The sequence below is a fragment of the Coregonus clupeaformis genome, chromosome 6, assembly GCF_020615455.1.
Source record: "Coregonus clupeaformis isolate EN_2021a chromosome 6, ASM2061545v1, whole genome shotgun sequence".
Classification (NCBI taxonomy): Eukaryota; Metazoa; Chordata; class Actinopteri; order Salmoniformes; family Salmonidae; genus Coregonus; species Coregonus clupeaformis.
This window is the reverse complement of record NC_059197.1, coordinates 32,047,230-32,062,229: the sequence shown is the minus strand read 5'-3', so window position 1 is coordinate 32,062,229 and position 15,000 is coordinate 32,047,230. Positions and strand designations below refer to the sequence as shown.

General features: G+C 48.4%; 1 protein-coding gene across 3 annotated transcripts in view; it reads left to right on the top strand.

Moving 5' to 3' along the window:
* The window catches only part of LOC121567824 (arf-GAP with Rho-GAP domain, ANK repeat and PH domain-containing protein 1), a 60,383-nt gene that overhangs the window by 40,384 nt on the left and 4,999 nt on the right, over positions 1 to 15,000 (top strand). For all 3 annotated transcript variants that reach the window (XM_041878139.2, XM_041878137.2, XM_041878140.2), the window contains exons 18-29: positions 4,331 to 4,376; positions 4,587 to 4,750; positions 5,625 to 5,837; positions 8,268 to 8,373; positions 8,449 to 8,596; positions 9,586 to 9,675; positions 9,855 to 9,932; positions 10,045 to 10,162; positions 11,465 to 11,578; positions 11,833 to 11,978; positions 12,129 to 12,211; positions 12,712 to 12,771. In XM_041878139.2, the coding sequence (XP_041734073.2) occupies positions 4,331 to 4,376; positions 4,587 to 4,750; positions 5,625 to 5,837; positions 8,268 to 8,373; positions 8,449 to 8,596; positions 9,586 to 9,675; positions 9,855 to 9,932; positions 10,045 to 10,162; positions 11,465 to 11,578; positions 11,833 to 11,978; positions 12,129 to 12,211; positions 12,712 to 12,771 (1,366 nt within the window). The remainder of the gene's footprint in view (positions 1 to 4,330; positions 4,377 to 4,586; positions 4,751 to 5,624; positions 5,838 to 8,267; positions 8,374 to 8,448; positions 8,597 to 9,585; positions 9,676 to 9,854; positions 9,933 to 10,044; positions 10,163 to 11,464; positions 11,579 to 11,832; positions 11,979 to 12,128; positions 12,212 to 12,711; positions 12,772 to 15,000) is intronic.

Below are 15,000 nucleotides of genomic sequence, written 5' to 3'. Positions count from 1 at the left end.
ATGAGTCAAGTAATTCTCTTTTTGTTTTCTCATGATTTGGTTGGGTCTAATTGTGTTGCTGTCCTGGGGCTCTGTGGGGTCTGTTTGTGTTTGTGAACAGAGACCCAGGACCAGCTTGCTTAAGGGACTCTTCTCCAGGTTAATCTCTCAGTAGGTGATGGCTTTGTTATGGAAGGTTTGGGAATCGCTTCCTTTTAAGTGGTTATAGAATTTAACACCTCTTTTCTGGATTTTGATAATTAGCGGGTATCGGTCTAATTCTGCTCTGCATGCATTATTTTGTGTTTTTCGTTGTACACTGAGGATATTTTTGCAGAATTGTGCATGTAGAGTCTCAATTTGGTGTTTGTCCCATTTTGTGAATTCTTGGTTGGTGAGCGGACCCCAGACCTCAACTATAAAGGGCAATGGGTTCTATAACTGATTCAAGTATGTTTAGCCAGATCCTAATTGGTATGTCGAATTTGATGTTCCTTTTGATGGCATAGAACGCCCTTCTTGCCTTGTCTCTCAGATCGTTCACAGCTTTGTGGAAGTTACCTGTGGTGCTGATGTTTAGGCCGAGGCGTGTATAGTTTTTTGTGCTCTAGGGCAACGTTGTCTAGATGGAATTAGCATTTGTGGTCCTGGCAACTGGACCTTTTTTGAAACACCATTATTTTTGTCTTACTGAGATATTATTCAGTTCCTTTGGCTTTGATGCCTCATGATTGAGTATTGCTCTGTTCAAGTTGACTGTGATTTTGCTGTGGTCTGATAGGGGTGTCAGTGGGCTGACTGTGAATGCTCTGAGAGACTCTGGGTTGAGGTCAGTGATAAAGTAGTCTACAGTACTACTGCCAAAGGATGAGATATAGGTTAACCTACCATAGGAGTCCCCTCGAAGCCTACCATTGACTATGTACAGACCCAGCGTCTGACAGAGCTGCAGGAGTTGTGACCTGTTTTTGTTGGTTATGTTGTCGTGGTTGTGCCTAGGGGCTCCCGAGTGGCGCAAGTGTAATGTTTACTGTTAATTTGTTATTGTTTATTTCACCTTTGTTTATTATCTATTTCACTTGCTTTGGCAATGTCAACATATTGGGCTCCCAAATGGCGCAGCGGTCTGAGGCTCTGCATCTCAGTGCTTGAGGCGTCACTACAGACCCCCTGGTTCCATTCCAGGCTGTATCACAACCGGCCGTGATTGGGAGTCCCATAGGGCGGCGCACAATTGGCCCAGCGTCGTCCGGGTTTGGCCGGTGTAGGCCGTCATTATAAATAAGAATTTGTTCTTAACTGACTTGCCTAGTTAAATGTTTGTCCCCCTGTGTGCTGAGGGTGTCAGGTTCTTGTCCTGTTCTGGCATTTAGGTCGCCCCAGACTAGTACATGTCCCTGGGTCTGGAAATGATTGATTTCCCCCTCCAGGATGGAGAAGCTGTCTTCATTAAAGTATGGGGATTCTAGTGGGGGGATATAGGTAGCACACAGGAGGACATTGTTCTCTGTTGAGATCATTTCCTTTTGAATTTCTAGCCAAATGTAAAATGTTCCTGTTTTGATTAATTTAATAGAGTGAGTTAGGTCTGCTCTATACCAAATTAGCATACCCCCTGAGTCCCTTCCCTGTTTCAAACCTGGTAGTTTGGTGGATGGGAATACCAGCTCTCTGTAACCTAGAGGGCAACCAATGGGTCCGTCTCCTCTATACCATGTTTTTTGTAGGATGACAATGTCTGTATTTCCGATTTCTTTGGTGAAGTCCAGATTCCTGCTCTTTAGGCCAAAGGCAGATGACCTCAGGCCTTGGATATTCCAGGATGAAATGGTGAAGGCTTTGTGTTCCATAAAGTGTCTAATATTGTTGGTCGTGTGGTTTGGTCTTAGGCCAGTAATTTTGATCAGAGCCTGCTGAGCATCTGATACATGCCATTGGCTTGGGCTAGTGTAAGAGTGGGGGTTGGGCCTGTTTGCCTGCTCACTGCCTGGGCGTATGTGTGACTTTTATGTTGAGGCCTTCTTTGCGGGAGTGGGGGGCATGGGGTGGGTAGGAGGGGCATAGGTCTGATCTGAGGGGGCCTAGATGGGGTGTGGGCATGGTTGACTTGGGGGGGTGTTAATTAGTTAAAATCAAATCAAATTGTATTTGTCACATACAGTGAGGGAAAAAAAGTATTTGATCTCCTGCTGATTTTGTACATTTGCCCACTGACAAAGAAATGATCAGTCTATAATTTTAATGGTAGGTTTATTTGAACAGTGAGAGACAGAATAACATCAACATAATCCAGAAAAACGCATGTCATAAATGTTATAAATTGATTTGCATTTTAATGAGGGAAATAAGTATTTGACTTAAATCAGAAATATTTCTGGCTCGCAGGTGTCTTTTATACAGGTAACGAGCTGAGATTAGGAGCACACTCTTAAAGGGAGTGCTCCTAATCTCAGTTTGTTACCTGTATAAAAGACACCTGTCCACAGAAGCAATCAATCAATCAGATTCCAAACTCTCCACCATGGCCAAGACCAAGGAGCTCTCCAAGGATGTCAGGGACAAGATTGTAGACCTATACAAGGCTGGAATGGACTACAAGACCATCGCCAAGCAGCTTGGTGAGAAGGTGACAACAGTTAGTGCGATTATTCGCAAATGGAAGAAACACAAAATAACTGTCAATCTCCCTCGGCCTGTGGCTCCATGCAAGATCTCGTGGAGTTGCAATGATCATGAGAAAGGTGAGGAATCAGCCCAGAACTACACGGGAGGATCTTGTCAATGATCTCAAGGCAGCTGGGACCATAGTCACCAAGAAAACAATTGGTAACACACTACGCCGTGAAGGACTGAAATCCTGCAGCGCCCGCAAGGTCCCCCTGCTCAAGAAAGCACATATACAGGCCCGTCTGAAGTTTGCCAATTAACATCTGAATGATTCAGAGGAGAACTGGGTGAAAGTGTTGTGGTCAGATGAGACCAAAATCGAGCTCTTTGGCATCATCTCAACTCGCCGTGTTTGGAGGAGGAGGAATGCTGCCTAAGACCCCAAGAACACCATCCCCACCGTCAAACATGGAGGTGGAAACATGCTTTGGGGGTGTTTTTCTGCTAAGGGGACAGGACAACTTCACCGCATCAAAGGGACAATGGACGGGGCCATGTACTGTCGAATCTTGGGTGAGAACCTCCTTCCCTCAGCCAGGGCATTGAAAATGGGTTGTGGATGGGTATTCCAGCATGACAATGACCCAAAACTCACGGCCAAGGCAACAAAGGAGTGGCTCAAGAAGAAGCACATTAAGGTCCTGGAGTGGCCTAGCCAGTCTCCAGACCTTAATCCATAGAAAATCTGTGGAGGGAGCTGAAGGTTCGAGTTGCCAAACGTCAGCCTCGAAACCTTAATGACTTGGAGAAGATCTGCAAAGAGGAGTGGGACAAAATCCCTCCTGAGATGTGTGCAAACCTGGTGGCCAACTACAAGAAACATCTGACCTCTGTGATTGCCAACAAGGGTTTTGCCACCAAGTACTAAGTCATGTTTTGCAGAGGGGTCAAATACTTATTTCCCTCATTAAAATGCTAATCAATTTATAACATTTTTGACATGCGTTTTTCTGGATTTTTTGGGTAGTTATTCTGTCTCTCACTGTTCAAATAAGCCTACCATTAAAATTATAGACTGATCATTTCTTTGTCAGTGGGCAAACGTACAAAATCAGCAGGGGATCAAATACTTTTGTCCCTCACTGTACACGTGTTTAGCAGATGTTATAGCGGGTGTAGCGAAATGCTTGTGCTTCTAGCTCCGACAGGGCAGTAATATCTAACAAGTAATATTGAACAATTTCACAACATATACCTGATAAAACTAGTAAGGAATGGAATTTAAGAAAATATACATATATGGACAAGCAATGACAGAGCGGCATGTACTAAGATACAGTAGAATATTATAGAATAGAATGCAGTATATCCATATGAGATGAGTAGTGCAAGATATGTAAACATTATTAAAGTAACTGTAAACATTATTAAAGTAACTGTAAACATTATTAAAGTGACTAGTGTTTAATTTCTTAAGGTGGCCAGTGGTGGGGGTGGGGGTGCTGTAGTTTGGATGTGGGTCCTCTCTCCCCTCTCTCTCTCTCTCTCTCTCTCTCTCTGTCTCTCTCTCTCTCTCTCTCTCTCTCTCTCTCTCTCTCGCTCTCGCTCTCGCTCTCGCTCTCGCTCTCGCTCTCGCTCTCTCTCTCTCTCGCTCTCTCTCTCTCTCTGTGTTACATTAAATGGTTCCAGATGTGTGTTCGTTAAATTGTTGTGTGTTTGTTAAATTGTTGTGTGTTTGTCACAGCGATCCAGCAGGAGAATGAGGTGCTGGTTCTGGTGGAGAGAGGCAGGTGAGAGGATGATGCTGCCATATTGCCTCTGACTTTCTAACAATATTTCTTATTTTTGTTGTTAGTTCAAAGGGGGGTGGAAGTGGTCCTTAAAAATAGGAGGCAAAATTAGATGGTTTTAATATGCTGACACAAGCACTAATATATTCCCTCTCCCTCTCCCTCTCCCTCTCCCTCTCCCTCTCCCGCTTCCGCTTCCTCTTCCTCCAGGACTCTGTACATCGAGGGGGAGAGGAAGCTTGACTTCCAGGGTTGGTGTGTGTCCATCCAGAGAGCAGCAGGCAGTGCAGGAGACTCGCTTAGTCAGCAGCAACTAACTGAGACTGACATCCCTGTTATAGTGGACCGCTGCATTGACTACATCACACAGTGCGGTGAGAGACTGTGTGTGTGTAGCTGTGTGTGTGTGTAGCTGTGTGTGTGTGTAACTGTGTGTGTGTGTAACTGTGTGTGTGTGTAACTGTGTGTGTGTAACTGTGTGTGTGTAACTGTGTGTGTAGCTGTGTGTGTGTGTGTGTGTGTGTGTGTGTGTAGCTGTGTGTGTGTGTAGCTGTGTGTGTAGCTGTGTGTTTGTAGCTGTGTGTGTGTAGATATGTGTGGGTTTGTGTTGCCTCGTGACTGTTCTGGTTCACATGGAGAAATAAACAACAAATCAGCACTGTTCATTTCCTCTCTCTCCCCCTCCTTCATTCTCTCTCTCTCTCTCTCTCTCTCTCGCTCTCTCTCTCTCTCTCTCTCTCTCTCTCTCTCTCTCTCTCTCTCTCTCTCTCTCTCTCTCTCTCTCTCTCTCTCTCTCTCTCTCTCTCTCTCCCTCACTCCTTAATTCTCACTCTCCCACTCACTCACTCTCTCTCTCTCTCTCTTTCTCTCTCTCCTAGGTTATGTGTTAACTTCTCCTCTCTCTCTGCTGACCAAGGCTTGTGGTTTCTTCCTGTAGTTTCTTTCCTATTGACTTAGTGACTCACGGTCTTACTGGGGATGAGGCTGCTCCTGTTGGGTTCTGGGTAGTTTCTCCTGTTTCCTGGTTGGAATGTTAATCTGTTCCGTCTGCTAACTCTTCCTAATCCCTTCTGGGCTCTGATTGGCTGCTGCTCTGAACTCTGACATAGTTTTGGGTGGTCAGTAAGAGAAGGGGGATAATTCAAACACTGTGTGAACCCATGTCACTGACTGTTGTGAAGGGGTATGTGTTATGAAGTATGTGTATATTAATGTGTGTGTGCGTTTTAATCTGTGTGTGTGTTTTAGGTCTGACGTCTGAGGGTATCTACCGTAAGAGCGGTGTGAACAGTCGCGTGGCGGCACTGTGCGAGGCGTTTCGGCGTGATGCTCGTAGCGTGCGTCTGAAGGAGGGGGAGCACCAGGTGGACGACGTGTCTAACACACTGAAACGCTTCTTCAGAGAGTCTGGAGAGGGACTGTTCCCCATACAGGCCGCTAGCGCATGGCTCAGTACACCTGGTGAGACCTACACCCTATCCACTAACCCCTACACCCTAACCCCTACCTCCCTACCCCTACACCCTAACCCCTACCCCCCTACACCCTAACCACTAACCCCTACACCATAACCCCTACCCCAACACCCTAACCCTAACTCCCTACACCCTAACCCCTACCCCCACACCCTAACTCCCTACACCCTTAACCCCTACACCCTAACCCTAACCCCAACACCCTAACCCTAACTCCCTACACCCTACACCCTAACCCCAACACCCTACACCCTAACCCCAACACCCTACACCCAACACCCTAACCCCAACACCCTACACCCTAACTCCCTACACCGCAACACCCTAACCCCAACACCCTACACCCTAACCCCAACACCCTACACCCTAACCCCAACACCCTACACTCTAACCCCAACACCCTACACCCTAACCCCAACACCCTACACTCTAACCCCAACACCCTAAACCCAACACCCAACACCCTACACCCTAACCCCAACACCCTACACCCTAACCCCAACTCCCAACACCCTACATCCAACACCCTAACCCCAACACCCTACACCCTAACCCCAACAACCTACACCCTAACCCCAACACCCAACACCCAACACCCTACACCCTAACCCCAACACCCTACACCCTAACCCTACACCCTAATCCCAACACCCCAACTCCTTACACCCTAACCCCAACTCCTTACACCCTAACCCCAACTCCTTACACCCTAACCCCAACTCCCTACACCCTAACCCCAACTCCCTACACCCTAATCCCAACACCCTACACCCTAAACCCAACACCCTAACACCCTACACCCTAACTCCAACACCCCAACACCCTACACCCTAACTCCAACACCCCGCACCCTAACTCCAACACCCCGCACCCTAACCCCAACTCCCTACACCCTAATCCCAACTCCCTACACCCTAACCCCAACACCCTACACCTTAACCCCAACACCCTACACCTTAACCCCAACTCCCTACACCCTAATCCCAACACCCTACACCCTAACCCCAACACCCTACACCCTACACCCTAACCCCAACACCCTAATCCCAACACCCTAACCCCAACACCCTAATCCCAACACCCTACACCCTAACCCCAACACCCAACACCCTAACCCCAACACCCTACACCTTAACCCCAACACCCTACACCTTAACCCCAACTCCCTACACCCTAATCCCAACTCCCTACACCCTAATCCCAACACCCTACACCCTAACCCCAACACCCTAATCCTAACCCCAACACCCTACACCCTAACCCCAACACCCTACACCCTAACCCCAACACCCTACACCCTACACCCTAACCCCAACTCCCTGCACCCTAACCCCAACTCCCTACACCCTAATCCCATTACCCTATACCCTAGTCCCTACACCCTTATCCCAACACCCTACACCCCAACATCCTACACCCTAACCCCAACACCCTACACCCTAATCCCTAAACCCAACACCCTAACCCTAACCCTAACACCCTACACCCTACACCCAACACCCTAACCCCAACACCCAAACCCCAACACCCTACATCCTACACCCTACACCCTATACCCTAACTCCAACACCCTACACCCTAACCCCAACTCCCTACACCCTAATCCCAACACCCTACACCCTAACCCCAACACCCTACACCCTACACCCTAACTCCAACACCCTACACCCTAATCCCAACTCCCTACACCCTAACACCCTATACCCTAACTCCAACACCCTACACCCCAACACCCTACACCCTAACTCCAACACCCCGCACCCTAACCCCAACTCCCTACACCCTAATCCCATTACCCTATACCCTAGTCCCAACACCCTACACCCTAACCCCAACACCCTACACCCTAATCCCAACACCCTACACCCTAACCCCAACACCCTACACCCTACACCCTAACCCCAACTCCCTACACCCTAACCCCAACTCCCTACACCCTAACCCCAACACCCTACACTTTAACCCCAACTCCCTACACCCTACACCCTAACTCCAACACCCTACACCCTAACCCCAACTCCCTACACCCTAATCCCAACTCCCTACACCCAACACCCTAACCCCAACACCCTACACCCAACACCCTAACCCCAACACCCTACACCCTAACCCCAACACCCTACACCCTACACCCTAACCCCAACTCCCTACACCCTAACCTCAACACCCCAACACCATAAACCATAACCCCAACACCCTACACCCTAACCCCAACTCCCTACACTCACCCTAAAATAGGGCTGAGGTACTATATAGCATGGGTGTATTCACTAGGAACCAAATGGGACATACCTGAATAAAAAATGTTTTGCTATGGTTTGCTACAGTGTGCACTAATGATCTGGTGTGTTGTCTGTGTGTGTGTGTGTGTGTGTGTTGTCTGTGTGTGTGTGTGTGTGTGTGTGTTGTCTGTCAGTGGTCCCTGATGAGAGCATGAAGATTTCTCAGTACCAGCTGCTGCTGAGCCGCCTGCCCAGAGTCAACAAGGCCACGCTACGAGCCCTGGTCAACCACCTCTACTGGTGAGACACACACACACATACACACACACACTCCTCCGCTCAGAGTGTAACAGTGTGTGTGTGTGTTGTCCACAGTGTGCAGCGGTTTGCAGAGCTGAACCAGATGAATCTCCATAACCTGGCGATAGTGTTTGGCCCCACACTGTTCCAGACCGACGGGAAAGACTACACAGCCGGCCGCGTCGTAGAGGAACTCATAGAGCACTACACAGATATCTTTGAGGTCAGAGACCCTGTTAACTCTGACCCCTGACCCCTGACCTCGTAAAGGCGGCAGGTAGCCTAGCAGTTTAGAGCGTTGAGCCATGTAACCGAAAGGTCGCTGGTTCGAATCCTTGAGTCGACAAGGTGAAAAATATGTTGATGTGCCCTTGAGCAAGGCACTGAACCCCTAATTGCTCCTGTAAGTCGCTCTGGATAAGAGTGTCTGCTAAATGACTTACATTTAAGTGTAATAGTGCACTACTTTTTGCCCATAGACGATGATATTGGGTCAGTTTAGCAGTTCCCCCGACTAATGGTTAAGGATAGGATTGGAGTAGAGGAAGCTGATCCTAGATCTGTACCTAGTGGAAACCCCAGAGCACTCTGTCATCTTTTCTGCCCTCTGGTGTTTGGTCGTGGTATGGCTGCAGTGTTTGGTCGTGGTATGGCTGCAGTGTTTGGTCGTGGTATGGCTGCAGTGTTTGGTCGTGGTATGGCTGCAGTGTTTGGTCGTGGTATGGCTGCAGTGTTTGGTCGTGGTATGGCTGCAGTGTTTGGTCGTGGTATGGCTGCAGTGTTTGGTCGTGGTATGGCTGCAGTGTTTGGTAGTGGTATGGCTGCAGTGTTTGGTAGTGGTATGGCTGCAGTGTTTGGTAGTGGTATGGCTGCAGTGTTTGGTCGTGGTATGGCTGCAGTGTTTGGTAGTGGTATGGCTGCAGTGTTTGGTAGTGGTATGGCTGCAGTGTTTGGTAGTGGTATGGCTGCAGTGTTTGGTAGTGGTATGGCTGCAGTGTTTGGTAGTGGTATGGCTGCAGTGTTTGGTAGTGGTATGGCTGCAGTGTGAGCTGGTCAGTGGTGTTTCAACCAACGAGTGAGTAGTTATACGGTCATGTTGTTTGGTCATGTGGTTGACCGTGTGTGGTTGACCGTGTGTGGTTGACCGTGTGTGGTTGACCGTGTGTGGTTGACCGTGTGTGGTTGACCGTGTGTGGTTGTGTTGCGGTCCAGGTGGATGAACAGCAGCTGAAAAGGCAGCTAGATGAGATCACGGCCATCATTAAAGTCCGAGAGAAGTTGAACCTCAACTCCAGCGTCCCTGTGAGTAATACAGTACCCAAACACACCTCCTCAACACCAAGGCTTCTGTGAGTCACACAACCTTCTTATATCATGCAGTGTTTGCAGTGTTCTGCTGTAACCCAATGTGCTTTAACGTGTGTGTGTGTGTGTGCGTGTGTGTGTGTGTGTGTGCGTGTGTGCGTGTATGCATTGTGCAGGCGTCGGGGTCAGCAGGTGACTTCATCTGTACAGTGTACCTGGAGGAGAAGAAGGAGACAGCAGAGCAGCATGTCAAGGTGACCTCTGACCTTACCTAACCCCTTATGACCTCACCTTTATCACAATAGGGAAATAAAGAGAGTAAGAAGTGGTCCAGAATCTCACTCCCTCCGCTGCTCTCCCCTCTAGATCCCTGGTTCTATGACGGCTGCAGAGCTGACCTGTGAGATTCTGGACCGGCGGAAGATCCAGGTCCGAGAGAAAGACTACTGGAGCTGCTGGGAGGTCAGCCAGAAGGAGGAGACTGGTGAGTGGAGAGAGATGGGTTAGCCAGAAGGAGGAGACCGGTGAGTGGAGAGAGATGGTTTAGCCAGAAGGAGGAGACCGGTGAGTGGAGAGAGATGGGAGGACAGATACACTGAGTATACCAAACACCTTCCTGATATTGAGTTGCACCCCCCCTTTTGCGCTCAGAACAGCCTCAATTTGTTGGGGCATGGACTCTACAAGGTGTCGAAAGTGTTCCACAGGGATGCTGGCCCATGTTGACGCCAATAATTCCCACAGTTGTGTCAAGTTGGCTGGATGTCCTTTGGGTGGTGGACCATTCTTGACACACATGGGAGCGTGAAAAACCCAGCAGCGATGCAGTTCTTGACTCAAACTGGTGCGCCTGGCACCTACTACCATACCCCGTTCAAAGGCACCTAAATCTTTTGTCTTGCCGCCCATTCACCCTCTGAATGACACACGTACACAATCCATGTCTCAATTGTCTCAAGGCTTAAAAATCCTTCTTTAACCTGTCTCCTCCCCTTCATCTACACTGAAGAGGATTTAACAGGTGACATCAATAAGGGGTCATAGCTTTCACCTGGATTCACCTGGTCAGTCTGTCATGGAAAAAGCAGGTGTTCTTAATGTCTAGTATACTCACTATAATAGAGAGAGAGAGAGAGGCCTTTTCACAATTGCATACCCCTTGCGTCCTCTCTCCTCGCCTCCTTCTCAAAACCTATTGGATGAGAAAGCCAGAGGTCCCTCCCCTCTGACCTTCTACTCCAATGAGTTTTGAGAAGGAGGAGAGGAGAGAGGAGTATGCAATTGAGAAAAGGCCAGAGAGAGAACGACTACTGTAGCTGCTGGGAGAAGAGAGAGAGAGGATGAAGGAGAGGTGGGGAAAGAGGTATGGGATGAGGGGATGATGAGGGGATGGTAGTGCTAGGGAGAGGTGGGGAAAGAGGTATGGGATGAGGGGATGATGAGGGGATGGTAGTGCTAGGGAGAGGTGGGGGAAAGAGGTATGGGATGAGGGGATGATGAGGGGATGGTAGTGCTAGGGAGAGGTGGGGAAAGAGGTATGGGATGAGGGGATGATGAGGGGATGGTAGTGCTAGGGAGAGGTGGGGAAAGAGGTATGGGATGAGGGGATGATGAGGGGATGGTAGTGCTAGGGAGAGGTGATGCTGCTGTTGAGGCTCTGATCTGTTATTTTGTCCCCCTCCCCCTCCTCTCTCTATCTCTCTCTCTCTCTCTCTCTCTCTCTCTCTCTCTCTCTCTCTCTCTCTCTCTCTCTCTCTCTCTCTCTCTCTCGCGCTCTCTCTCTCAGAGCGTCCGTTACATCATCTCGAGCGTGTGTTACCCATCCTGCACTCTCTGGGTACCGACTCCCACCTGCTGGTCAAAAAACACCTCGCCATGGAGGCCATACTCGTCTACCTGGGTACACACACACACACACACACTAACCGCACATACACATGTTTTGCTAGAGCATTGTGAGCTGCGGTGCCGCAGTGGTCTGAGCAGCACGGCTCCGAGCATCACCAGTTTTCTCCCATTGCTGGGCAATTGTTAAAAACAAAAGGGATATATTGACGTTCTCAGGACACACACACACACACAATTGAATTGACTTCTCAGCTCTGCTATTACTCCTATACTGTTTCTGATTTGGTATGTTCCGTCCCCCCATAGCCAGTAAAGTGGATGTGTCCAAGCACGGGATGGTGAAGTTCCGGGAGGAGAGGAGCATTCTGGGATTGGGACTGAATACCGGCAGTTTCCACGACCGCTACTTCATCCTCAGCACTGTCTCCCTCAGGATGTATAAGGAAGTTCGGGTAAGACACACAAACACGCACGCGCGCACGCACACGCACACGCACACCACACACACACACACACACACACACACACACACACACACACACACACACACACACACATGCTGGGATTGAAACATCCAATCTGTCTGTCTTGTGTCCCTGTAGAGTAATCGTCCAGAGAGGGAATGGCAGGTGAAGAATCTGAGGATCTATCTAGGCATCAAGAAGAAACTACGACCACCCACCTGGTCAGAACACCTCTCTGTTCTCTCCTCCTGCCTGGTCAGAACACCTCTCTGTTCTCTCCTCCTGCCTGGTCAGAACACCTCTCTGTTCTCTCCTCCTGCCTGGTCAGAACACCTCTCTGTCCACTCCTCCTGCCTGGTCAGAACACCTCTCTGTTCTCTCCTCCTGCCTGGTCAGAACACCACTCTGCATGTCCCCCTCTCCTCTACTTCCTCTTCCTGTGTCTCACCCTCTCCTCTCCCTCTCTCTTTGTGTGTGTGTGTGTGAGAGAGAGAGAGAGAGGTTTCCTATCTCTCTCTCTCTGTAGTTGGGGTTTGACTGTGATGTTTCCAATCTCTCTCTGTAGTTGGGGTTTGACTGGGATGTTTCCAATCTCTCTCTGTAGTTGGGGTCTGACTGTGATGTTTCCAATCTCTCTCTGTAGTTGGGGTTTGACTGGGATGTTTCCAATCTCTCTCTGTAGTTGGGGTTTGACTGGGATGTTTCCTATCTCTCTCTGTAGTTGGGGTCTGACTGTGATCTATGAAAGTGAAAAACAGGAGAAGCCAGAGAGGCAGCAATGGTGAGTCCCTGAATGTGTGTGTGTCCTGTGTGTGTGTGTGTCCTGTTTGCGCTATACAGTATGTCCAGTATATCTCTAGGCCTTACTGAGCTACACCAGGGAAAAGAGGTCAGCTGGGGGGTATGATGTCAGCAGGGGGGTATGATGTCAGCTGGGGGTAAGAGTACTGGGGGGTATGATGTCAGCTGGGGGGGTATGATGTCAGCTGGGGGGTATGATGTCAGCAGGGGGGTATGATGTCAGCTGGGGGGTATGATGTCAGCAGGGGGTATGATGTCAGCTGGGGGGTATGATGTCAGCTGGGGGGTATGATGTCAGCTGGGGGGTATGATGTCAGCGGGGGGGGGTATGATTCATTAAAATCACAATTTAACCAACACCCATCTATTTTTGTGACTACCTGGACCTACCAATTGGGTTTTGAAGTATTGAAACCGAACCATATGGATTTGAATGGAAATTATTTGAATAAACATGAAAAGGTGAATGGAAGAAGCGCTCATCATTTCAAATAGGCTACATGTCATATTAAACAGCATAGAAACATTCTAAATACAGTGAGGGAAAAAAGTATTTGATCCCCTGCTGATTTTGTACGTTTGCCCACTGACAAAGAAATGATCAGTCTATTATTTTAATGGTAGGTTTATTTGAACAGTGAGAGACAGAATAACAACAAAAAAATCAAGAAAAATGCATGTCAAAAATGTTATAATATGATTTGCATTTTAATGAGGGAAATAAGTATTTGACCCCTTCTCAATCAGAAAGATTTCTGGCTCCCAGGTGTCTTTTATACAGGTAACGGCTGAGATTAGGAGCACACTCTTAAAGGGAGTGCTCCTAATCTCAGCTTGTTACCTGTATAAAAGACACCTGTCCACAGAGGCAATCAATCAATCAGATTCCAAACTCTCCACCATGGCCAAGACCAAAGAGCTCTCCAAGGATGTCAGGGACAATATTGTAGACCTACACAAGGCTGGAATGGGCTACAAGACCATGGCCAAGCAGCTTGGTGAGAAGGTGACAACAGTTGGTGCGACTATTCGCAAATGGAAGAAACACAAAAGACCTGTCAATCTCCCTCGGCCTGGGGTTCCATGCAAGATCTCACCTCGTGGAGTTGCAATGATCATGAGAACGGTGAGGAATCAGCCCAGAACTACACAGGAGGATCTTGTCAATGATCTCAAGGCAGCAGGGACCATAGTCACCAAGAAAACAATTGGTAACACACTACGCCGTGAAGGACTGAAATCCTGCAGCGCCCGCAAGGTCCCCCTGCTAAAGAAAGCACATATACAGGCCCGTCTGAAGTTTGCCAATGAACATCTGAATGATTCAGAGGAGAACTGGGTGAAAGTGTTGTGGTCAGATGAGACCAAAATCGAGCTCTTTGGCATCAACTCAACTCGCCGTGTTTGGAGGAGGAGGAATGCTGCCTATGACCCCAAGAACACCATCCCCACCGTCAAACATGGTGGTGGAAACATTATGCTTAGGGGGTGTTTTTCTGCTAAGGGGACAGGACAACTTCACCGCATCAAAGGGACGATGGACGGGGCCATGTACCGTCAAATCTTGGGTGAGAACCTCCTTCCCTCAGCCAGGGCATTGAAAATGGGTCGTGAATGGGTATTCCAGCATGACAATGACCCAAAACACACGGCCAAGGCAACAAAGGAGTGGCTCAAGAAGAAGTACATTAAGGTCCTGGAGTGGCCTAGCCAGTCTCCAGACCTTAATCCTATAGAAAATCTGTGGAGGGAGCTGAAGGTTCGAGTTGCCAAATGTCAGCCTCGAAACCTTCATGACTTGGAGAAGATCTGCAAAGAAGAGTGGGACAAAATCCCTCCTGAGATGTGTGCAAACCTGGTGGCCAACTACAAGAAACGTCTGACCTCTGTGATTGCCAACAAGTACTAAGTAATGTTTTGCAGAGGGGTCAAATACTTATTTCCCTCATAAAATGCAAATCAATTTATAAAAATTTTGACATGCATTTTTCTGGATTTTGTTGTTGTTGTTCTGTCTCTCACTGTTCAAATAAACCTACCATTAAAATTATAGACTGATCATGTCTTTGTCAGTGGGCAAACGTACAAAATCAGCAGGGGATCAAATACTTTTTTCCCTCACTGTAGGTCAGGAGTCAGACAGGGAGCCTAAGAAGGAACGAAAATGAATTATTTAGGCTATATTATTTCAATTATTTCAAGGCTATAG